This window comes from Lissotriton helveticus, chromosome 8 (assembly GCF_964261635.1).
Source record: "Lissotriton helveticus chromosome 8, aLisHel1.1, whole genome shotgun sequence".
Classification (NCBI taxonomy): Eukaryota; Metazoa; Chordata; class Amphibia; order Caudata; family Salamandridae; genus Lissotriton; species Lissotriton helveticus.
The window spans coordinates 1658530916-1658557150 of record NC_136069.1 but is presented as its reverse complement, the minus strand read 5'-3'; the positions used below and the strand labels follow the sequence as shown (position 1 = coordinate 1658557150).

At 50.1% G+C, this 26235-nt stretch overlaps 1 protein-coding gene across 2 annotated transcripts in view; it reads right to left on the bottom strand.

Annotated features, from left to right (window-relative positions):
- DNHD1 (dynein heavy chain domain 1) overlaps positions 1-24020 on the bottom strand; it is a 659975-nt gene extending 635955 nt beyond the window's left edge. For both annotated transcript variants that reach the window (XM_078658741.1, XM_078658742.1), the window contains exons 1-2: positions 23932-24020; positions 22999-23138 (exon numbers count right to left, since the gene is read on the bottom strand). In XM_078658741.1, coding sequence (XP_078514867.1) covers positions 22999-23104 — 106 coding nt within the window. In that variant the 5' untranslated portion in view covers positions 23105-23138; positions 23932-24020. The remainder of the gene's footprint in view (positions 1-22998; positions 23139-23931) is intronic.
- Positions 24021-26235: the final 2215 nt, after the last annotated feature.

The window sequence follows — 26235 nt, the reverse complement described above, 5'->3', positions numbered from 1 at the left end:
TTTCTGTTGGTTTTTAGAAAACCTATGAGTGCTGTTGTTTATGATGGTACAGCAATAAGCTGATTCCACATATATATATATTCTTTCTTTCAGTCCCAAGATTATCCAACAAACATACATATTAAGTTTCCGGGACTTACACAGAATGGGATTAAGGAACAGTGAGAACTCTTAACCTTCAGATCATAATCAGGGTAATACACATAGTACAGGCCTAATAGGCACGTTAGAGAATAGGCACAATATCTCCATATGCCCGTAGACTGTATGGTAATCACTCAAACTACTCAAGTAATAATGAGGTGTCTGTTACATAGGACTGAGAACATCATTGAAATATCCTTCTAACTATGATGTTGTTTCATAACGCTCAATGCATGTATATTAGATATCTCAATGTGTAGTTTAGAGCTTTTAAACCTTGAATGCCAAATGCCCAGTACCTTAAATTACACCCAGATAATAGGGGACAGGCTTATGTATATATGATGTAAGAGAAAGTTGTTGTGTTAAATTGTAATTCTTATGTATGTTTATCGTAGGGTAATTTATCAGACCCCCAGTTACGACAGACGAAAAGAAAGGTCTTGAAAAAGGTGGAATTAATCTGTTCCAACCACCGAAACGTGTCGACGCCCACTCTTCAGTACAATTTATGTCTCCACCACCAATGTTTATATATAAAAATGTGTAATGATAAAACATAGGTGATAGTACTTGTGAGCTACGAATGTACAAATTGTATTTTACGATTTTTATGTTTTACATTTTATGTCTGTCTCTTCAATTGTGCAGGTCATAATTGATCGTGAAATTGTTTTGCTTTTTTAACCATTTACTTAGGAATGCATATATGTTCAGTAGCGTAACAAATCGTTTTTAACTTATGATGTATAATAAATGATTTGTACTTTATATTTTTGTGGTTGTAATACAATTAATTTCATTGTGAATATTTAGGCTATGTTAGCTTTATCTTGTTATTTGTTCAAGGGAATACCTTCACTTTGACTAATCATGAAAATAAACATGATGTAGTTATACTGTATTTAAATGAATAACCTAAAATATGTAGTTAGTAGAAGTAATCACATTTTCCCCTACAGAAAACACCTCAACTTTTGTACGCACCCTGGGGATTCTTGTTTCGGTAATTAATGTGGTGATATATTTAATATGCTTTTAAAATTAATGCAAATCCTTGTTCATGTGTGGTGCCCTAAACAGACCACTACACTTTAGGGCCCTTGCTGGAAGGCCCTCGGAAGTCCACATCATGACAGAAATAGCTGCTTGAAAATTGCACATGCCACTGCAGGCTGATGCAAAGCATCAGAATGGGCATATAAGGTGTGATGTAGTATGTGTGTATCTGTGTGTCTGTAGAGGGGCTTTACTGATTGTAGAACAACTACATGAAAGAAGCAGAGGTAACCAGGGCACGACGACACTACAAATGATAGAACCTCAGGTCCAACAACACCACCAAGCCCTTAAGGACCTACAGGCCAGAGTCCAGACACTGGAACACAAAACTGATGACTTGGAAGGGCGCTCCCGGAGGAGCAACATTCGCATCATAAACCTGCCGGAAGGAGTGGAGGGAACCGACCCGATCAAGTACATCACGGACTGGATTGCAACATTCACGCCCTCCAAGGATCTAACCCCCTACTTTTCCATTGAACGGGCGCACCGGGTCCCCGCGAGAAAACCCAGGCTGGGCCTCCCGCCCCGACCGTTCCTACTTAAGCTACTTCACTTCCGGGATCGGGACACCGTCCTTCGCGCCGCCAGGGCGCACGGACGTCTGCAGGTGGAAGACAAACAGGTGATGCTGTTTCCGGACTACTCCCAAGCAGTGCAGTGCCAAAGAGCTACTTTCCAGGCGGTTAAACGTACCCTGCGACAACAGAACGTACAGTATGCTCTTCTGTTCCCGGCCCGTCTCCGAGTCGTCCACAGCGGGAACACAAATTTATTCACAGACCCAAAGGAGGCGGACTCCTGGATAGAACAAAATTTGCAGCACCGAGACAACGCCTCGTCCACACAACATGACCGGTCGACGCGCAGAACAGTACGACAAACTCGGAAAATCACCGTGACACAACTAGAGACATGACCTGGCCCTTCCGGAACGGGCTCCCCGAATCTAACACAAATTATTGCTGAGCGCCGGAAGGCCCTCCGAGCGGTGGCCGCCTTAGACCCCGAGAACAGAGGCTCCGACCTGGAGGAAGGTCCCCATCTGTTTAGCTCAGAAGACGAGGGTAGCGATGCACCTGCGTCCCGGGAGGGATCGGTGACACCCCCTATGGTCACCCCCTAGACAGCTGACACTGTCAGGATCTGAGTTGCATTGTATGGCGCCTGCCTAATACAGTAGGACTACGAGTCCCACAAATCTGTGCGGCAAGGAGGCGGGGACTATATAACCATCTTCAACCCGGAAGTCGGGTTGTATCGGATTCTGTTTACCTGTTCTTTGCGGAGCGGCTGCCCGCAAGTTCGTGGTGCTCTGTGGTGCTTCGCAGTTCTCTGCTGAAGACACGGACACCCCTCGTTTGGATCCCGGAGTTGGAGCGGTGAGGTTCGTTGCCGCGCATGGATTTGGTTGAGTGTATCGGCTGATGCACTCCGAGTGTTCTGTGGTGCTTCGCCGTTGTTTTCCGTGAAGTCACAGAAACTCGCGGGGTTGACCTTGATTTCGAAGGAGGATTATGGATTGTTTCCAGGATTAAGGAGTGGTTTGTTTTTGCCGTATGCAGAAGGATCATCTGCATTACTGAACGGGGGAGCTATCTCTTACGCCCCTTTGTGGAACGTTCGGACGACCCAGGAGCCCAGAGGTACTGTAGACTCCATTGCTGGGGGGGGAGCGTCAAGGTGTCAAGGGAGTCCCTTGTCCCGTGACTCTTTGTTTGCTTACTTGTGACTTGCTTATAGATTTCTTTTGGGCTCTGATGCTGGTAACCGCGGAGATCAGTCATTCGTTTCTGTGACGTAACAGAAAGGTGATCCGGTCCAGAACTTTGTACAGTCCTTGCTGAAGTATCTCTTCGTTTTGTGGGGTGGCTGGCCATTTCCTTTAGGTTTTCCTGATGTGTTCCCTGGTATGTAGATGGAAATAACTACATGGAGGAGGGATAGGAATAGGAAGCGGCATGAGTGTATGATATGTGTTTGTGTCTTTATAGGCTCTGCCGCAAGTGGTTCTACACAAGAGAAGCCTTATGGTGTCCCCCATTAATGCTACATCACGGTGTTCTCAGCAAGGTGTGTAGGGCAACATCAGGGAGAATATAGAGGAGAGAGAGCTGGCCTGGACATTTATTAACGGGTTGTCCTTTGTCTTTCAGATTGCCTTTACCCGAGCAGCATCATCCCGGCCCCTCCTTTTTTCCCTCACCTGATCACCTCTAAGCTCTGGGTACTAACTGAACTGAGCTTGGGGAGATCTGGAGGTGGACCCCCTTAAGCATCGCCCGGATCCCGAAGAGCATCGAGAATTCCTGACAGAATCCGATACCCACGAAATTCTGCTCTTCTTGGTCTGAGTGATCCTTCAGGATGGCAACGATAGATGATGTACTGCAGGCCCTAGTGTTGGTCCAGCAGGAGTTAGCTGCTTCAAAAGCAGAAACCGCGGCATTAAGGGAGAAGGTGGACAGGCAGGCACGCAACCCTTTAGATGCCTCCTCTTCCTCTTCTCAGATACATGTGACAGTGCCTCCTCCCATTCCCTTGGCTTCACCGGAGAGGTATTCAGGGGATCCGCTTAAAATACAAACCTTTCTCACACAGATCGCGTTACACTTCTCTTGTAGGCCCGCCTCCTTCCCTAACTGTTAGAAACGGGACCTCTGGCTGGCCAAGGCTTGCGCCAAGGTCAGTCAGAGACCACCACTTCCAAGGTCAGGGCAAGGGAGTCACACACCAAGATAACCCCCGCTCACCCTCTAGGTAACGTGGCGCGAGCAGCAAGGCTAATCTCAGAGGCGATGTGTAAAGCGTTTGCGCGCGCACCCCAGCGACAACAACCAAGGGCCCACCACAAAGGAAACTCCACACAAGGTTATATCAAAAATAGCCTTTGTATTATAATAATAAAAACACATTAGATAACACACACACTTTACAATGTGCCAACAGGCACGGGCAAGATTTACAAGGGATTATGTACAGGACAGGGCCACCTGGACCACTGTCAGGGGTATGCACTTATTAGAAATAATACTTGTAGGTATAACACTTTAGCACATCAACATATAATGACTAACACAGAAATAGAAAATGTAGCATACAACCAGTAACTACTGGTAAAGGGAAAATACTTCCTACGCCACCCTAAACACTGTAGGGAAATCACGCAGGGAACTAGGACCTTATCATCCGGACCTATGGAAGGAAAACCTATCACCTAAGCAAGTCACATTTAGCAAAGGGAAGGAAACCTAAAATAATCACCTAGGCAAGTAACATTTAGCAAAGGCAATAAAACATCAACATTCCTCTAAGCAGGTCACTTTTAGCAAAGGGGAATAAAAGAACAAAGAATTACCTAAGCAGGTCACTTTTAGCAAAGGTAATAACAAACAAGGGCACATGAAACATTAAAACACATTCAGAGGTGCAGGTAGAACATTTGCGCAGAAATCAAATAAGCAGGAATCATAAATTGCGCAGGGTGCACATGGCATAACACTAGAAAGGTCCCTCAGGCCAACTGGCCTCGAAAGGGGCTGAAATGCCCTGAGTCTCAAAGTCAGGGAAGGCTGCGCAGGCAGCACAGCACAAAAGCCTAAACGTAGCAACTTGTCCACTAAGTGCTGGACAGTTGTAAATAGCAAGTAGGCAAACGTTGGAGCCAGGTGGGCTCAAGAACAAAGTGGGGAGACACAGAGTGGGAGCCTCGGGGCTACAACCAACTAGCTACCTGTGTCCCCCTAGAGCCTCTCAGGGCTCGCTAAACAAATGGGGCGCCTTAGAGCTTCAGCGCTCTCAAAAATAATGATGTGGGCGCTCAAGAGCCTTTCTGGGGCTCATAAACAAAATAGGGCACGCAGGAGCCTCTCTCAGGCTCGTGGAAAGGACTGTGGCTGGAGCCTCATGGCTCAACGATCAACTGGGGGCCCTGGAGCCTCTCAGGCTCGAAATCGGGAATGCCCTGAGCCACTGGGGCTCGAAATGTACAATTTGCCCCCAGGAGCCTCGGGGCCACTCAACACAGAGGTGCGGCACGGTGGAGTCCCTCACGGGGGACTCGAAATGACGTAATGCCCCCGGAGCCCTTGTGGGCTTTGAAATCACTGTGGTGCCTCTCGCAGGCACCGGAGCACACCGAGAGCTTCCCTCCCTCGTGGCACTCACCGGCTACTTGGACAAGCTGCTCCTCGGGCGGGACGGCAGTGCGGGGAGCTCCTCTCACTCTCCGGGGCTCTCAGGCTGGGCACTTCCGGGTCGCGGCTGTCGTCCAATCCCAGCGCGGCCCGGCAACCAATCACCAGGCGGGAATGCTTGCTCCGGGGCCGCCAACCACAGCGCGGCCCTGGATAGGGAGGCGGGCGCAGAGCCTCTCCCGCTGTCTCCGGGCTGAGACGGTGATTTCTGCACGGGGCAATGAAGCGGCAAAGTCCGCGGTAGCACACAAGGCAGGGTGGGCACCTGCCTGGACCAAGAAGCGCTCTCAGCGCTATAAGCATAAAATAAAGCGCTCGAAGCGCTAGCAGGCAAATAAGCGCTCCCAAGCGCTTAGGGGCTAAGCACAGCGCTCTCAAGCGCCAGAAATAAAAGCAAAGCGCTAGGGCTCAGGGAAAGCGCTCCTAGCGCTATAAATCAAGTAGAAGCGCTTCCAGGCACAGCAACAGCTCCAGCAGGGTCTGGAGGCAGGCAGAGGGGCAAGGCAGGGCCAGAGCCAGCACACTGGGTCTCCAGGCAGGGAGACAATCCAAGTGGCGGTCCTCCTGGCCCCAGCAGCAGCAGCAGCCCCCTCTGGCAAGGATCCTAGAAGAGAACAACTTCTGTGGGGACACAGCCCCATTTTTATACCATGAAATCCTTTGTTAGGAGGTGCAGGGTGGGGGGAAACCAGTTGCAGCTGGCTTGGGAGTACCCTTGATGGCCCAACCACCCCTTTCATTCACTGGGGAGGCTAGGGTCATTAGACAAACCACAGGGGGGCGGAGCCAGCATTGTGTGGGGAAAACCCAGCCCATCCAGGACCCAGATCTACTCCTCCCACACATCACTCATGCTGATCTCACACTCACCACCGGGCAGACCCATCCAGACTTCCTGGAGCCTGGCATGCCAGCCAGCTCCAGCCAATCACGCTCCACCATCCTCACTGCACACATACATCAATGTCCAGAAGTAGCACTTCCCTTCTAGACACATACATGCCGCAGACACCATCTTGCAGCATTCACTCTCACGAGTTCATACACACTAAACTCGAGCCTGCACTCCCCACACATCAGGAACTACCAGGGCACACACATTCCCCATGCATTCCTATGGGAGGGCAGGCCAGCCATACTACACGCACGCACTTTCACTCTGGGACACAGGGAAAAAGTGCGCCAAGACCCAAAAATCACTACACAGGGTCACAAATAAAGGCAAAAAGATTAGGGGTGAACCTGCCCTAAGGCCCAAGTCTAACACGACCCCCTTCCAGCCAAAACGCAGGGCAGACCGATCACCACCGTGATGGGCTTCCCTGCTTGGGGCGATAAAACAAGGATGCGGGCCCACAACTGCAGGGACACCCTCCTGTGTTACGCCACGGTGAACCCCTAGGGTTCCTTCTAAAACTACTGTAGGGACTAACTGGGGTACCCCACTGATACTCTCCAGCTGCCCTCGGCCAGGACCAGGCCCTAGGCCATCCAGGTACCACTGGATCCTGCCTACTCACAAAGTGGGGGGTAGTAACCCCTGGCACATAATAGCCATGCTCCACTCTTCCTGTCTGCAAGACAGGGCTAGACTTCCACTGGTTCTCCAGCCTAGGGTCTACAACCTTAGGTGGACCAGGAGTCTCAGGGAAGGCTCTCCTCCCCTTACCTCTTCTCCTAGGGTTCCTCCTCCTCCTGCGAGGGGTCCCCTCAAAACAACATTCTCCCAACCTAGGGTTTAACCCCTCAGGTGGTACCGTGGTCAGAGGTGGGCTCTCCCACCCTCTGCACCCCCTTCCAGAGTCCTGCTCCCTCCCAACCGGGGCGGTACTTCTGGAGAAAGAACTGGTCAGGACACTGATTACAGTAGTCCCACCCTTCAGGTCAGGCGGATCCTGAACCTGGACCTCCAACCTCCGGTCTAGAACCTTTGGTGGAATCACTGCCTGGCACTCCAGGACTTCTGGGGATTCACACACCATCTCCCTGAGGCTAGCAAATGACACATATGTTGTGTGACTGTCTGCCTGGCGCAGATCTCCCGCCTCCTGTCCACCTGACAGTGCGCAAAGATCCCCCAGCACAGAAGTGGTGTCACCATGGTCACTACACGGGATCCTAGCCCCACTGGGTAGTCCCTGACCCACTATTGTTGGAATCACTCACTAGTGACTCTAAAGAACCTCTCGCACTGTCCCAGCGTTCTGCTTCCTCTGCGAGGGTGTCTGGATCAGTCAACCCATATTCCAACAGGTGTTGGCGCAACCCTGGCAAACAACTATTGAGCACCTGCTCTCTTAGAACCAGATCAAACAGCTTGGTAAACTCAGTTCCCATGTGAACCTCTAGCCAATCAGACAGTGCATCTTGACATTCATCCGCAAACTCTTCCCAAGACTGGTGAGACAGTTTCCTAAGGTTCCTGAACCTCAACCTATTCTCCTCCTCTGGGGAAACAGGTACCATACTCGGGGAACTGGGAGTGGGACTGTCTACACTGACACTTAAATCGCTGCCACCACTGGACTTCACCCTCCCTGGGGAATCCAGACAATTACAACTGTGCGCAGGGAAGAGTCTATCCTCTAGGGCTGCTCTCTCACGGATGATGGCCCTTCTCTCCACCTCTATCCTCTCCTGCGCTAAGAGTCTTTCGATCTCTAGCTGCGCCATAGCCTGGGCATGCTCTAACATGAGCTGTTCCATTGCTAACTGATGCTCCTTTTCTTTCTCCCTATCTTCCCACTCTTCTGGGGACAGGACAAGGGATGGGGCGCTGGTACTGACACCGGGCCTAGCAAGGGACTCCCTATCTATGGGGTCCTCACTATCTGCTGGGGCCCAACCACTGTCATCATCCAACTCACATTCTTCATCAGAATCTTCAGGGCTCCCCACAGACTCACCACCCTCATGGCGTGTGGCCTGGGCCCTTTCCTCGCTGCGCTCAAGATCCCTTTGATCCTTATACCATTGGACCAGGTGGTTCCTAAGTTGGTTCTCAGTATCTGACTCATCCACCCCTATGTCTCTCTCTCTACAGAACCTTTCCAACTCCTGCATACTGTACCAAACTAGATCACTGAGATCAAAAACAGGCTCCATTTTGGCAGACGTTCTAGAGAGGAGATCACACAGGGAACCTGGGGGTCTGAGCTAACAGGAGTATACAATCAACAAAATTCAGCAAGATTCCTATCTCAGAACTTGCACTCCACTATCCAGCGTAACACCCACTCATTCACACACAACCCTCCCCTCGGACTGGTAAGGCAGTTTCTACCACCCCTGATTATCTCAACCTGACCACTAGCGACACAGGTACCAAACTCTGGGAGCAGGGCGGGGAACAAGGTACTGGACAAAATACAAATGACACCTTTCAGGAGAAGCAAAACTGAACTTCCCTAAAAAACAATAATCCCAAAAATGTGGTTATCTAAAATTGCAGAGTTTTGAAGTGTGGCCTGTCGCCACTGTGGTACAGCGCAAATGCAAGTCCAATCCGCACCGCTAGCCACCAATGTTAGAAACGGGACCTCTGGCTGGCCAAGGCTTGCGCCAAGGTCAGTCAGAGACCACCACTTCCAAGGTCAGGGCAAGGGAGTCACACACCAAGATAACCCCCGCTCACCCTCTAGGTAACGTGGCGCGAGCAGCAAGGCTAATCTCAGAGGCGATGTGTAAAGCGTTTGCGCGCGCACCCCAGCGACAACAACCAAGGGCCCACCACAAAGGAAACTCCACACAAGGTTATATCAAAAATAGCCTTTGTATTATAATAATAAAAACACATTAGATAACACACACACTTTACAATGTGCCAACAGGCACGGGCAAGATTTACAAGGGATTATGTACAGGACAGGGCCACCTGGACCACTGTCAGGGGTATGCACTTATTAGAAATAATACTTGTAGGTATAACACTTTAGCACATCAACATATAATGACTGTAACACAGAAATAGAAAATGTAGCATACAACCAGTAACTACTGGTAAAGGGAAAATACTTCCTACGCCACCCTAAACACTGTAGGGAAATCACGCAGGGAACTAGGACCTTATCATCCGGACCTATGGAAGGAAAACCTATCACCTAAGCAAGTCACATTTAGCAAAGGGAAGGAAACCTAAAATAATCACCTAGGCAAGTAACATTTAGCAAAGGCAATAAAACATCAACATTCCTCTAAGCAGGTCACTTTTAGCAAAGGGGAATAAAAGAACAAAGAATTACCTAAGCAGGTCACTTTTAGCAAAGGTAATAACAAACAAGGGCACATGAAACATTAAAACACATTCAGAGGTGCAGGTAGAACATTTGCGCAGAAATCAAATAAGCAGGAATCATAAATTGCGCAGGGTGCACATGGCATAACACTAGAAAGGTCCCTCAGGCCAACTGGCCTCGAAAGGGGCTGAAATGCCCTGAGTCTCAAAGTCAGGGAAGGCTGCGCAGGCAGCACAGCACAAAAGCCTAAACGTAGCAACTTGTCCACTAAGTGCTGGACAGTTGTAAATAGCAAGTAGGCAAACGTTGGAGCCAGGTGGGCTCAAGAACAAAGTGGGGAGACACAGAGTGGGAGCCTCGGGGCTACAACCAACTAGCTACCTGTGTCCCCCTAGAGCCTCTCAGGGCTTGCTAAACAAATGGGGCGCCTTAGAGCTTCAGCGCTCTCAAAAATAATGATGTGGGCGCTCAAGAGCCTTTCTGGGGCTCATAAACAAAATAGGGCACACAGGAGCCTCTCTCAGGCTCGTGGAAAGGACTGTGGCTGGAGCCTCATGGCTCAACGATCAACTGGGGGCCCTGGAGCCTCTCAGGCTCGAAATCGGGAATGCCCTGAGCCACTGGGGCTCGAAATGTACAATTTGCCCCCAGGAGCCTCGGGGCCACTCAACACAGAGGTGCGGCACGGTGGAGTCCCTCACGGGGGACTCGAAATGACGTAATGCCCCCGGAGCCCTTGTGGGCTTTGAAATCACTGTGGTGCCTCTCGCAGGCACCGGAGCACACACCGAGAGCTTCCCTCCCTCGTGGCACTCACCGGCTACTTGGACAAGCTGCTCCTCGGGCGGGACGGCAGTGCGGGGAGCTCCTCTCACTCTCCGGGGCTCTCAGGCTGGGCACTTCCGGGTCGCGGCTGTCGTCCAATCCCAGCGCGGCCCGGCAACCAATCACCAGGCGGGAATGCTTGCTCCGGGGCCGCCAACCACAGCGCGGCCCTGGATAGGGAGGCGGGCGCAGAGCCTCTCCCGCTGTCTCCGGGCTGAGACGGTGATTTCTGCACGGGGCAATGAAGCGGCAAAGTCCGCGGTAGCACACAAGGCAGGGTGGGCACCTGCCTGGACCAAGAAGCGCTCTCAGCGCTATAAGCATAAAATAAAGCGCTCGAAGCGCTAGCAGGCAAATAAGCGCTCCCAAGCGCTTAGGGGCTAAGCACAGCGCTCTCAAGCGCCAGAAATAAAAGCAAAGCGCTAGGGCTCAGGGAAAGCGCTCCTAGCGCTATAAATCAAGTAGAAGCGCTTCCAGGCACAGCAACAGCTCCAGCAGGGTCTGGAGGCAGGCAGAGGGGCAAGGCAGGGCCAGAGCCAGCACACTGGGTCTCCAGGCAGGGAGACAATCCAAGTGGCGGTCCTCCTGGCCCCAGCAGCAGCAGCAGCCCCCTCTGGCAAGGATCCTAGAAGAGAACAACTTCTGTGGGGACACAGCCCCATTTTTATACCATGAAATCCTTTGTTAGGAGGTGCAGGGTGGGGGGAAACCAGTTGCAGCTGGCTTGGGAGTACCCTTGATGGCCCAACCACCCCTTTCATTCACTGGGGAGGCTAGGGTCATTAGACAAACCACAGGGGGGCGGAGCCAGCATTGTGTGGGGAAAACCCAGCCCATCCAGGACCCAGATCTACTCCTCCCACACATCACTCATGCTGATCTCACACTCACCACCGGGCAGACCCATCCAGACTTCCTGGAGCCTGGCATGCCAGCCAGCTCCAGCCAATCACGCTCCACCATCCTCACTGCACACATACATCAATGTCCAGAAGTAGCACTTCCCTTCTAGACACATACATGCCGCAGACACCATCTTGCAGCATTCACTCTCACGAGTTCATACACACTAAACTCGAGCCTGCACTCCCCACACATCAGGAACTACCAGGGCACACACATTCCCCATGCATTCCTATGGGAGGGCAGGCCAGCCATACTACATGCACGCACTTTCACTCTGGGACACAGGGAAAAAGTGCGCCAAGACCCAAAAATCACTACACAGGGTCACAAATAAAGGCAAAAAGATTAGGGGTGAACCTGCCCTAAGGCCCAAGTCTAACACTAACAATCTATCGAGAGTCGCTTTTGCGATTTCATATTTCACAGGGGACGCGGCTGATTGGGCCGTTCCGCTGGTTCGAAACGATGATCCCTTACTTTCTGATTGGGAAGAGTTTAGGAAGGAGTTTGAAAGGGTGTTTGACCGAAGGGCTACCACCTTCCGTGCGGATAAGGAGCTCTTGGATCTCAAGCAGGGAAAAAGGGATCTGGTATCCTATATGACGGCTTTTAACCGTTTGATAGCGGAAACCGCTTGGCCGGAGGAGAAGAGGATGTCCCTCTACTACCAGGGTTTGTGCGATGAAATGAAGGACGTATTGGCCCAAATAGACCCTCAACCCACCTCCTGCATTGATCTGATCAATCTCACTCTGCGGTTAGACCATCGCATGTCAGAACGTCATGGGGGAAGTGGAAGGGGGGATAAGCCCTTATTGGTGAAAGAACATGAACACCGACCTCCGGCAACCTCTATGAATGTAGGGCCAGAGGCTATGGATATCGGGGCTGTGAGACCACCCTTATCCAGATCAGAAAGAGAGACCCGTCGGGCCCAGGGTCTATGTATGTACTGTGGCAAAAAGGGCCACTATGTCCGGGAATGTCCGGCCAAGCCTAAGAGAAGGAACACTTATTTCTCCGGGAAGAAGGTGGCTGTGAGTTTGGTGGGGGAAACTTATCCGAGTCCGTCATCCCCTGCAGAAATCGGGAGGGAGATCCCGGGTCCGGTGTGGCAAATCCCGTCTTTGGCCATACCGGAACAGAAAAACACCGAATCACACATAATCCTAGACATGCTATTGACAGTCCAGCGCACGACGTATCCGGTCCAATCCATGATAGACTCCGGGGCCACGAGGAATTTCATCGACCAGAGACTGGTACAGCGGCTGGGGCTGAACCGAGTGCGCAGTGCGAAACCCGAACCAGTCTTGGCGGTGGATGGCACCCCACTGAAATCAGGTCCTATAACCAAGCACACCGAAATGTTGGAACTAGCGCTTCCTGGGGACCCTCAGGACCACGTGGAAAACGTAGTCCTCAATATCATCGAGGCACCCCAGTACGAGCTTATATTGGGTATGCCGTGGCTGTGGCGAGTGTTTGTCACAATGCATGAGAAACCATCAGTCTGTAGCCTTGACTCTTTCCCTAGTACATCAAGTGGCCACAGCAGCCGAGAAAGAGGTTATTCTGCCACCGGAGTATGCCGCATATCAGGATGTGTTTAGCGAGGTTAAAGCTGAATCGCTACCACCTCATCGTGAGTATGACTGCCGGATTGATCTGGTGGATGGAGCAGTCACTCCGTCCCGCAGAGTGTATGCCTTGTCAGAACCAGAGAATAGACACCTCCTTGAATACCTGGATCATTACTGTGCTATAGGGTTTATCCGACCCTCTCGATCTTCTGCAGCCTCTCCTCTTTTTTTTATCTCAAAGGCCAATGGAGACTTGAGGACCTGTATTGACTATCGCGTCTTGAATAAGAATACGGTGAGGAACCGATATCCGCTTCCGCTCATCCCAGTGTTGTTGGACCAGGTTAGAGAAGCTACCATCTACACTCGCCTCGATCTCCGAGGGGCTTACCACCTGGTCCGCATACGCAAAGGAGATGAGTGGAAGACGGCGTTCAAGACGCGCTATGGATTGTACGAATACTTGGTAATGCCGTTCGGACTGTGTAATGCTCCGGCGGCATTCCAGTATTTTTTAAATGATGTCCTGAAAGAATATCTGGACCGCATAGCGGTCGTGTACATCGACGATATTCCTATTTATTCAGCTTCCCCCGCACAACACTCCAAACATGTGTGTATGATCCTACAACGGTTGCATGAGAACCACTTGTATTGTAAACTAAGCAAATGCGAGTTTAGCGTCCAACAGGTGGAATTTCTAGGGGTGATTCTGAGTGCCCAGGGGTTCAGTATGGCTGAAAGGAAAGTGGCAGCGGTGCAGGAGTGGCCTGTCCCAAGGAACGTACGTGAGGTCCAGTGTTTCCTTGGGTTCGCCAACTACTACAGGCGTTTCATTTCATACTTCTCACAGTTGGCGGCCCCTATAACCAGGCTGTTGAGGAAAGGGGTTCCTTTTGTTTGGACTCCTGAATCTACGAAAGCTTTTGTGCAACTCAAGGAGGCCTTCTGTTCAGCACCGATATTACATCACCCTCAGGTCGATATCCCTTTCCTCCTTGAAGCCGACGCCTCGGACGTGGCAATAGGCGCGGTCCTGTCACAAAGGGAAAAGGAGACAGGACAGTTGCACCCAGTGGCGTTCCTGTCCAAGAAGTTGAACCAAGCTGAGATCAATTATACCGTGGCGGAGAAAGAACTTCTGGTGATCAAAAGAGCCTTCCAGGAATGGAGACATTACTTGTGGGGGGCTCAACATCCTGTGACGGTATATACGGATCATCGCAATCTGCAGTACATGAAAACTGCCAGACACCTGACACAGACAGATGCGATGGACCTTGTTCTTTGCAGAATACAACTTTGTAATAACCTTCCGCCCTGGCTCAGACAATCGAAAAGCAGACTCTCTATAAAGGCAGAGCGATGAAGGCAATCCACGCTTGGCCTCTCCCAAAGCTATCGTAGCACCTGAGAAAGTCTTATGTGTTGTCACCGTGGACAAATTCCTAGAACAAGTAAAAAAACATTGCTCTTTAGCTCAGTGGCAGGAATGGGTTAAGAAGGACAGACAACGCACTCTTCAACATGGCATACCCTTACACTGCAACCGTCTGTTTTTGCCACAACATGAGGTCCGACAGAAGGCGTTCAACTGGTGCCATAATGCTGTGTTAGCGGGACATCCAGGTTATAAAAAGACGCTTTTGTCCTTACAACGATCTTTCTGGTGGGAGAACATGGCGAAAGATGTGAAGAAATGGGTTTCCCAATGTGATACTTGTGCTCGGGCCAAGGGAGATACCTGTAGAGCAAAAGGGGTTTTGATGCCGTTACCCACTCCGTCCAGCCCTTGGCAGATCATTAGCCTCGATTTTGTGGTGGGATTACCTATGGATCAAGGGTGCAATGCAATTCTGGTGGTGGTGGATAGTCTAACCAGAGCAGGTCATTTCCTTCCTTGCAAGAATCTGCCTACCGCCGCCCAGACAGCCCAAATGTTGCTCCAACAGGTGGTCCGGTTGCACGGCCTTCCCAAGGTCATTGTTTCGGACAGAGGGCCACAGTTTGTTGCCAGGTTTTGGAAGGCGTGGTGCACGGCGCTGCAGGTGGAAGTGGCCTTGTCCACGAGTTTCCATCCGCAAACCGATGGCCAGACCGAGAGACTATATCAGACTCTTAAAAAATTCTTGAGATGCTATGAGAAGGAGGCCTCGGAATCCTGGGTGTCATTGTTGTGGTTGGCGGAACTGACGTACAACAACTCCTGGCACAGCTCCATTAAAGAAACCCCCTTCAGGGCTAACACAGGGTACCATGCCAACACGTTGCCCCTGACTGTGCCAAGTGAGGTTAAGGATCATCCGTCGGTCCATGCCAAGGTTAAGGACTTACTGAAGGTACACAAGCGGATACATACGGAGCTGGTTCGGGCCAAACTTACCTACAAGAAGTGGGCGGATGTCCATCGACAGGTGGGGCCTCAGTACAAGGTGGGGGACTGGGTGTGGTTGTCCACCAAGAACATCAGGTTCCGGTACCGTAGCATTTTCCACCCACGCTTCATCGGTCCGTATCCGGTCCTCCGACAAGTGAACCCGGTGGCGTATAAGTTGAAACTGCCTGCATCTCTACGGATTCATCCGGTCTTCCACTGTAGCCTCCTGAAACCGGCGGTTGGTCGACGGCGTCTGGCTACCCCTCCAGTGGTAAGGGACGGCCAGTTGGAGTATGAGGTGCGAAGGATCTTGGATTCTCGGTATCGGCGGGGACAACTGTGGTACCTCGTTTCCTGGAAAGGATATACCTCGGAGGAGGACTCCTGGGAACCCTGACGGGTGTTCATGCCCCGAGAGCCGTGCGTATGTTCCATGCTCGCTATCCGGGGAAGCCTGGTTCTGGAAGGCGCTTGGGAGGGGGACGTACTGTCAGGATCTGAGTTGCATTGTATGGCGCCTGCCTAATACAGTAGGACTACGAGTCCCACAAATCTGTGCGGCAAGGAGGCGGGGACTATATAACCATCTTCAACCCGGAAGTCGGGTTGTATCGGATTCTGTTTACCTGTTCTTTGCGGAGCGGCTGCCCGCAAGTTCGTGGTGCTCTGTGGTGCTTCGCAGTTCTCTGCTGAAGACACGGACACCCCTCGTTTGGATACTGGAGTTGGAGCGGTGAGGTTCGTTGCCGTGCATGGATTTGGTTGAGTGTATCGGCTGATGCACTCCGAGTGTTCTTTGGTGCTTCTCTGTCGTTTTCCGTGAAGACACAGACACTTGCGGGGTTGACCTTGATTTCGAAGGAGGATTATGGATTGTTTCCAGGATTAAGGAGTGGTTTGTTTTTGCCGTATGCAGAAGGATCATTTGCATTACTGAATGGGGGAGCTATCTCTTACGACCCTTTGTGGAACGTTCGGACGACCCAGGAGCCCAGAGGTACTGTAGGCTCCATTGCTGGGGGGGGAGCGTCAAGGTGTCAAGAGAGTCCCTTGTCCCGTGACTCTTTGTTTGCTTACTTGTGACTTGCTTATAGATTTCTTTTGAGCTCTGATGCTGGTAACCGCGGAGAACAGTCATTTGTTTCTGTGAGGTAACAGAAAGGTGATCCGGTCCAGAACTTTGTACAGTCCTTGCTGAAGTATCTCTTCGTTTTGTGGGGTGGCTGGCCATTTCCTTTAGGTTTTCCTGATGTGTGCCCTGGTATGTAGATGGAAATAACTACATGGAGGAGGGATAGGAATAGGAAGCGGCATGAGTGTATAATATGTGTTTGTGTCTTTATAGGCTCTGCCGCAAGTGGTTCTACACAAGAGAAGCCTTATGGTGTCCCCCATTAATGCTACATCACGGTGTTCTCAGCAAGGTGTGTGGGGCAACATCAGGGAGAATATAGAGGAGAGAGAGGTGGCCTGGACATTTATTAACGGGTTGTCCTTTGTCTTTCAGATTGCCTTTACCTGAGCAGCATCATCCCGGCCCCTCCTTTTTTCCCTCACCTGATCACCTCTAAGCTCTGGGTACTAACTGAACCGAGCTTGGGGAGATCTGGAGGTGGACCACCTTAAGCATCGCCCGGATCCTGAAGAGCATCGAGAATTCCTGACAGACACCCTGATCTGACGAACTACCAAAAGATTAAGACTCCTGACGTAGTCGCTGGGGGACATGGACAAGGCTGTGCCTCACTATGGTATTGTCCCGCTCATCGGAACCCGCAGCCTGACGTTCGTTGACCTGCTCCACTAAATGCAAGACGATCACGGACGCCATAGCACAACCATGCACACGAAGGACAGAAACGAAACGAGTGGACATTTCTCAACGATGATCATTGGCCGCGGAGCTGTGCCGGCGGCGGCCGGAGAGATACCCACCCACGACCCCGTGACAACGAACTAAATTTTATTCTAATATGCAACCCAGTTTGGATGCACTGCCTCCGACAGTGGGTCCCCGATGTTGGGATCATATCCCAGAGTTATGTTTTTCAATCTCCCCCCCCCCCTGTTTTCAACCCACTTTATCCACTTTCCCTTGGCCGGGCGAGGGGGGAGCGGGCGTGCAACATGGTCCTCTTAGGCAGCGGCGGGCGGGATGGGCTAGACGGGGGAGGGACGAGCACGGGGGAGGGACACACAGCAAGGGAGACACACAGACCACACGGGCGACACATGGCCTATTAAGCATCAACTACCGATTACAAATTCGTCACCCAGGGGCATACACACGGGCAGAAAACGGTATTCGGCATATGCATACATCAAGCGACAGCAGGCCCAGGTGGCCCTCCTACAGGAGACGCACCTGACATCACAGGAGGTGGATCGATTACACAAGAAATGGCGGGGAGTGATATGCGCCACAGGGTACTCAGCCTTCGCCAGAGGCACACTTATATGGATTAGACCAGGGGTCCCCTTTAAGGAACATACCAGGCTCATAGATAGGGAGGGTCGCTACGCTATCCTGACGGGTCTGTTAGAGGACCAGCCGATACTCATAGGATGTGTGTACGCCCCCAATGCAGACCAAGATCGCTACTGGACTACCCTCACAAGAGTACTGGCCCGACACGTAGGGATCCCATGGCTCTTAGGGGGGGGGACTACAATACTGTTTTAGATTTGCAATTAGACAGGTCACATCCCCCACCAGTACACTCCCCAGCACACAAACAGGCAGAGCGTCTACGCCGCTGGTTGGACCACTGGTCTCTAGTGGACGCATGGAGGGCACTACACCCATCAGATAGGCTTATATTCCTTCCATTCCATCCCGCACGACTTGCGAGTCAGACTACACAGGTTCTTATGTTCCACAGACCTGCTACCCAAGCTGCAGCACACAGATTACCTGGGACGAGTCATATCAGATCATGACGCCCACGTAGTGATCCTCCGATGGAGACCGCCCCGGCCCCCAGTCCCAACATAGAAACTACCACAGGAGTGCCTTACAGATCAAGTTTTCCGTCAAACTCACGGAGATTATATTAGGGACCACTTCCTGCGCAACACTGGCACAGCCTCCTCCAAGGCGATAGAGTGGGACGCATACAAAGCTAGTGCCAGGGGCCATTGCACCCAACGGGTGGTGGGAGTGCGATGCACGTTAGAACAGGCGCTGGGTGATACAGAGAAGACCCTAGCGGAACTCTCTTGCGGCGCCGACCAGGGAATAGCCACACTAGCGCAGCTTACAGCACCGAAACTGGCGCACGCAGAAGCCATGAGAGACCTGCGCAAGTATAACTTCCGCACTTACGCGGCTAGGGTGCACAAGGAGGGTAACAGAATGGGAGCGCTTCTGGCCTGGCTGGTCCAACAGGACACGACGCCCCACCCCGTGACTGAACTCATGGACGCGAGCGGACAGCTTAAGCAGTCCCAACTTGACATCTTGCACATATTCCGTGACTACTATGCCAAGGTGTATAGCACCCCGGCGCCGACGGTGACCCGTGATCTTACTCAATTTTTAAGCCCGTCGCACATGCTAATAATTTCTCAGACGGACAGGAAAGACTTAGACGGTAAAATTACACCCTCCAGCATCAAACATGCCATAAGTTCACTAGCGAGGAAAAAAGCACCAGGTATGGATGGGTTCCCCCTGGAATACTATAGGACATTCCTGACTGAGACAACACCCCATCTGGCTCTCATATTTGAGGAGGCCCTGACCGAGGGCGAGTTGCCACAATCGTTCCGCGAGTCGATAATCGTAACCTTATCGAAGCCACACAGGGATCCCACTCTCCCGGCCTCTTATAGGCCAATCACACTGCTGAACGCAGACTGCAAAATTTTGGGGAAGATACTGGCCGACCGATATAGTCAAATCCTCCCGACCCTGGTCCATCCCGACCAGTGCGGTTTCGTGCCCAGGCGCAACTCCTCCCATAATCTGCGCAGGCTATTCCACATACAAGACTCTGTCGTGGACCGGTTTCAGCGTGCTGCCTGCCTGATATTCGACTTAGAGAAGGCGTTCGATACCCTGACCTGGTTCCACCTCTTCGCCGTCCTGCGGGCAATACAGATAGGCCCCACGCTGCTGGCGTACACCCAGCTCCTCTACAGGGTCTTACCTCCAGGGTGAGGATCGGGAAATTTATCTCGACCCCGTTCCCGGTGGAGAGGGGAACCAGACAGGGGTGTCCCCTCTCCCCCCTCCTGTTCGCAATGGCGGTGGAACCCCATGCCATCCGGTTATGGAGAGACCAAAGCCTGACAGAATAAATCCATTTATAAGCTTTGTATTGCAGCTGAGTGAGATTTTTTTTGTTCTGGCAACCTGTTATATTAAAAGATTCAGAATACATCCTGAGACAGGTGTTAAGGCAATGGTATTTAGTTTCCAGGCTCTGCCATAGAAACCCGTTCTATTTAACCCCATATCTACCTCAATCCCGACTTCAACTCTTGAACCAGATGTCTTATATTTTTCAGGAACTACTTGTAAATGATTTATCTAAAACTGCGTGGTTTTAATCAAAAAGAGACTAGCTCAAATTATTTTAAGGGGGGGGGGGAAAGACTCTGGTATGTTTTGTCACGGAGTGTGAACACCTGGCAAGTGTGTTCATAAAGCCCTCACCCACCAACCTAGTTGGTGGCATGCTTCATCATCGGGCCCACCCAGTGGCACCTAGCGTGCCCCGGGTGTGCTTCAACGCCTGACTACAGCGGAGCTGGTATGTTGCTGAGTGTGCGGTGAAGATAGCTAAGGAAGTGATGTTAAAACGGCTGAACGGTGGTCCCAGTACCCGAGGGTAAAATTAGACTTTAATACCTGGGCCTCCGTCAGCGGTTAAAAATAAGGCAGGGGGATGTAAGGGGCGAGTTACGACCTCTCACATCCAGTGGGTCAACATGTTTCAGCCAGTGCCTTATGACTAGACTGGCTTTCTTCAGGACCTAAATAAAAAAGTGAGTGCAAGTAAACTAGTGGGGGTGTAGGAGAGACTATGTGTCTACACGCCCTAAAGTGAGAGGTCGTAACTCGCCCCTTACATCCCCCTGCCTTATTTTTAACCGCTGACGGAGGCCCAGGTATTAAAGCCAGCCCGCTGTAGTCAGGCGTTGAAGCACACCCGGGGCACGCTAGGTGCCACTGGGTGGGCCCGATGATGAAGCATGCCACCAACTAGGTTGGTGGGTGAGGGCTTTATGAACACACTTGCCAGGTGTTCACACTCCGTGACAAAACATACCAGAGTCTTTCCCCCCCCCCCTTAAAATAATTTGAGCTAGTCTCTTTTTGATTAAAACCATATATTAACCGGGGACATGGACTAGCTACCTGGTCCTACCTCTCTCTCTTGATTACGCATTATCTAAAACTGCCTCATACCCAGTTTCTAGTCTTTGAGAAATGTAATTTCCAGTGGATCAAGGGCTTTTTGTATGTCAATATACTAAAAATATGTCCTATTCTGATCTCAATATAAAAATCTCTTACTAACAAACTAACCCAATCATGCCCTTTTCAATTTTTTTAACTTTGCAAAATTAATTTGCTAATTTCTTCATCAGATTTACGTTGTTTCCCAATCTCTTATGACCTCTAGCCCGCTTCGCAAAAACACTCCTGCCAATATCAGTGCTCATTTAAAATGTGTATTTCATATGATTGCTAATTTAGCCAGAAGCAGAGCAAAACATTACTTCAATTTCCAGCCGCGGCCTGTGCAGGTAAGAGTGATGGGGTGGTAATGCTGCGTTGGGGGGAGGGGGAGGGTGATTCGACAGCCGACCACGAGGGAAAATTTAAAATATCATTAATTTTTCCTCGCCTGTCGAAATCACCCCCCCCCCCCCCTCTCCCCCAGCCCCACAACTCTTACCTGCACGGGCCCCAGCTGTCAATTTTGTTCTCTGTGCATTGACTTGGGTTACATTATTTTGTTAGGATTAAGTTCACGTGTATTGTATTCTGAAAAATATAGGTAGGCAGATAACAAGTCTATTTCGACACAATTGTCCATAAAACATTCTAAAAACACATAAACTGTTATAATAGATGTTTTAAACCCATCTAGCTGGCCCGACACGCCCCCTCCTACTACATTTAATCATTAAAACTCTGATTGAGAGATCGTAAAACTGAGCAAATTCTACTGCTACGTCTAAATAAAGCTTTTCTGATAACAACTCTACAGCCTTCCTACTTTGGACAATTCTATATTTGAAAAACAAGGGTCCTAAAACCTTAGTATGATTTGAAAGATAAAAAATACAGTCCATAAGTATATGCAGCAGAGAGCATTTTACATTCAGGGACAGAGACCACTGTTATCCTGGACCCTGGCCCAACATGGGTGGGATGAATGGATTGGATGACATCCCACTCTAGCCCTTAAGATTTCATTCCATAAGCCAGGGTCAGGGAACTGCATCAAATATGGAAGATATAGAGCGTGACCTCGTATTCTCTGTGGAAGCTGGGTATACAATTAAGAAATGGAGAAATAATCCCAGGAGAATCCTTTTCAATACATTTTTAAATGTTCAGAACACTGCTTAATGCCATGTATTCAGTTTCCACCTTTTACGAACAAAGGAATGTTAACAATGACACAAGAAACGAAAGAGATTGACCTATTCACAGCAAAAAAGCAAGAGATGCTCATTACTTGCCACGCGTACATCAGTGTCCAATTATTCATGAGCGATCAAATGTGGGTAATATTGTGGTTGTGTGCAAAGGCAACAAGTGCAGTGAAAAGTGAAACTATGCACAGTTTGAACGTGACAAGTCATAAAAGAACATCACTGTGGAACAGTCGGATTGTAGATTAGACAAAATGGCACAGAGAATAAAACAAGAATGAGCTGGAAAACCTAGCTCAGGAGAAACAAAGGTGGATTTTACGATTCAGCCTTACATCATTTTAGACATAGGCCTTCATCGGACCACCTGGTACCACCTTCCAAGGAATGATTGAATCACCACATCCACTAATGTCCAAGATGTATTAACTGATGTGAGTGAGATGCCATGAAGCACGGTGTTTCATCGCCAACTAGTTGGCACCGATATTCCAGGACAACAAAGTACAATAAATCAATTTGTAACCAAGGAATTTGGCTAACAGTTCAAGTGGAATGAATCACAGGTTATGAAAAAAGCTGAACATCTCCCAGCGTGACATCCACAGTTAAGCATTTGGTAACTAAATTCTCAACATGGGCACAGAAAGCTATACCACAGTGTCCTCCATATTAAAAAAAACACTAAGTGTTTGTCTTCACTATCTTACGTGCATTTTCTTTAATTTGACCATGATTCATTAGGTCCCATGAAGAATGGCTTGTAGAAGAAGTTATTAATCCTAAAGGAAACACCATGGCTTCAGGATATTATCGTTTTAAGGGCGAAAACTATCCCAGAAAACGTTGTGTTACAGTCCTTCTGGTCAGGAACACACGTCTTCTGCTTTGTGACACAAGCAGTACGGTGTCAGGACAAATCCAACTGACAAGACACAACATAACAAGACCCCGTAGTGTGATAGATCTGGGAATAGCTCAAGTAGGAATGTCTGCTGGCAGCTGGTGCTACCTCTTGTTAGAAGCTATTCCCAATGAGGGGAGACAGTCCTTACCTGAGACAGGAGCTGCTGGCAGAGGTGGCAGAGAGGGGAACGGGTGCAGTGACGCTGCAGGGGCATGTGTCTGATTCCGGGGAGAAGCCATGCTGCAGTCACTCATTGCAATGCTGTCTTCAGGGATCCAATGTCATGAACTGCAATGAAAAAAGCAGCATGGTGTTTACACATTTGTGTAATTTTATTTTTATTTAATGCGATTTTATATAACGCGAACATTACCCGAAGGTGTCAGAGCGCTTTACAAAAGAACCAGTTGCGTTACAAAAGGACTTTGGATTACATGAGTTACATAAGCGATAGAAACAGGGGGGGGAGTGCAAAGATACAAGTGGAGCGAAAGGAGGGAAACTTGCAAATGTACAAGTTGTAAAGTCACTGAAGGAAGAGATACAAACAGATGAACTCTAAAATAACATAGGAATGGTAGTAAGTAAAAAGGTCACATCAACGTCTGTTATACATCTGCACTACAATGAACATGTTGGAATGTGAAACTATAGATTAGCTTTGCTCCATTACAATTTGTAATATCTGTTACGGCTCTCATATCGATCATACAATGCACTGCATTAGTGGAAAGTGAATGTTCAGCTACAAGAATCCCACATTGCCCCGTTTCAGCAGATGGCAGTACGAAAGCTAGGAAGACTGAAACACATAGAGAACACAGGGATAAAAGGACAAGTGCACATTGTATTTTGACTATTAAAGCATCCCTTTTATCACAGTCGGTTTGGGCTGTCAGCAAAGGACAGTGCGATAAAAATCCAAAACTTGCATACGATGCCTCACGTTTGGTAGGGGTACATACCAGTTTAACTAAGGAAAAAAGACGGGGTGAGTTACTCACACCTTCCCTTTAAATATAATGAATTAAACACTACAGAAGAAGTGCAGGTCACTGCAGAAGCACAAGATCCCACTTACTGAAGCCGGCTTCGGGTACCTAGGATGCCCCCAGGCCCGCGGGGTTCCCCCGGCGGTGCAGCCCCATGTCACCCCTAGATCCTGCCCGGAGCGCCCTCCGGGATAGAGTGAACCCAGAGACTCAAAGCACCAACCCGGCGGTTGCTAAGGACTCTTTGCGGATGTAACCAAGGGACGGCGAGCCTTAGGAGCCAAATTACACAAAGCGGTGACGTAAAAGAAGGACTACAATTAAACATCCGCACTGACGGGGACCGCGGCCATCTTGGAATGGGAAAGCTCTCTGATGACAGGAGGGCGAGGAGATGCGAGTAAAGGATTACACACAAACGTTGATACTTCTTACCATTCGCTTCTTTGTTTAATTTGGCGGTAGTGGCGGAGCCAATTAACCTTTAGTGCTAAGGCACCTCAGGGATTTCCATTGAATTTCCATTGAAATGAATGGGCACTCCATGACGAGTTACCCTTGTCATTAGCATCCAAGTGGTTAAGGAGGCCAAAAGTTCATACACTTATGTGTGACATTTCCGTGATTTCAAAGCAATGAAGTGCACTGAAATAGCTATTAGAAATTGCATTTTAAGAATGAGAAGCTCTAAAACATATCTTGAAAGTGGAAACTAATACAAAACTCCTGAAATGAATGGTCTACAGCCTCTTTCTGAGTTTAAAGTGCTTTATTGAACTTATATGGAGAGACAAATATAAAGTAAACACAATATTAAACAAGCACTGGCGTTGCCAATAGGTATCGCAGTAGGAAAGTTGGAGCTATTACAATTGCAAATAACAATGCCTTTTATTTTTGTTTTCATTTTAAAAACATAAAGGGCTTTGTCATTTACAAAACCAATAGCTCCAACTTTCCTACTGCGAGACCTATTGTGCACTGCACAGTGTGGGTGAAAGTGGCACTGCGTGGGTGTGAGTGGCGTTGCGTGGACGGGTGGCGTTGCGTGGACGAGTGGCGTTGCGTGTGTGAGTAGCGTTGCGTGTGTGAGTGGCGTTGCGTGGGTGAGTGGCGTTGCGTGGGTGAGTGGCATTGCGTGGATGAGTGGTGTTGCGTGGATGAGTGGCGTTGCGTGAGTGAGTTGCGTTGCGTGTGTGAGTGGCGTTGCGTGGGTGAGTGGCGTTGCGTGGGTGAGTGGTGTTGCGTGGGTGAGTGGTGTTGCGTGTGTGTGGTGTTGCGTGTGTGTGGTGTTGCGTGTGTGTGCATCAGCTAAGCCAACCAAACGTAAATATTCTGCGTGCAGTGGAGCGCGAAGTGCAGCACGAAGAGCAGCACGAGTCTCTAATGTAAAATAAATACGCTGTGAGTAGTGAAGCGTGAAGGAGACCTCGAGCCTTCAAACTGAAAGGGAAAAGGCGCGAGGATCAAAAAGCGACGAATATCTCATGCTGGAAACACATTATATGAAATGCTACTGCTGCTAATTAAATATAAATAAAAAGTGTTTAGGGAGTCACGGCTGCCGAGAGTAACAAGGCAGTGCTGGGAGGGGGGCTGCGCACCAACTGAAGTGCTCTGGTTGCACGGCCTGCGGCCGTGTGAAGTGATAAGACTTTGAAGTATGTCACGGCGCCTGAGGGGAGAGCAGAGAGAAGAGAAGGCGACATGCTGTGACGGAGGTGTGAGAGGTCTGGCAGGGAACAGATGGCCTGGCCGTAAAGCAGGGGGCGGGGCAGCGCTGGGGAAGCCTGTGGGAGGATGATTGATGCATTTGATGTGGAGAGGGAGGAGAGCCTTTTGCGAGCCTTGTGCTGGAGAAATGCTGCCTGGTGCACCTTTTGTTAAGTAGAGTCTAAAAAAGCATTTTAAATGCACTAAAGATTTATCAAGTCCCACTCTTAAAAGGCGGAGTGCTGCTACGGGCTGGGGAGGGGGAGGAGAAATGAAAGGAAAGGCTGTGTTTGCGGGGAGAGAGAGGAGAGGTGCTGGTGTGGGAGGAGTGCTGCTACGGCAAGGTTGTGTTTGCGGGGAGAGAGAGGGGAGGTGCTGGTGTGGGAGGGGGGAGGTGCTGGTGTGGGAGGAGTGCTGCTACGGCAAGGCTGTGTTTGCGGGGAGAGAGAGGGGAGGTGCTGGTGTGGGAGGGGGGAGTTGCTGGTGTGGGAGGAGTGCTGCTAGGGGAGGAGAAGCCCTGGCCGTGAATGCTCGTGCATGTTTGCTCACGTGATTCACGTGAACTGCAAGAAAACCGCGGCTGAAAGCCCTTTGGTTTGACGAGGATTTTGCCGACTTGAATTCTCGCTCCGCTCGATGCGCATGCGCGCATCGATAGGTCGCGAGACCTAAAACTACAA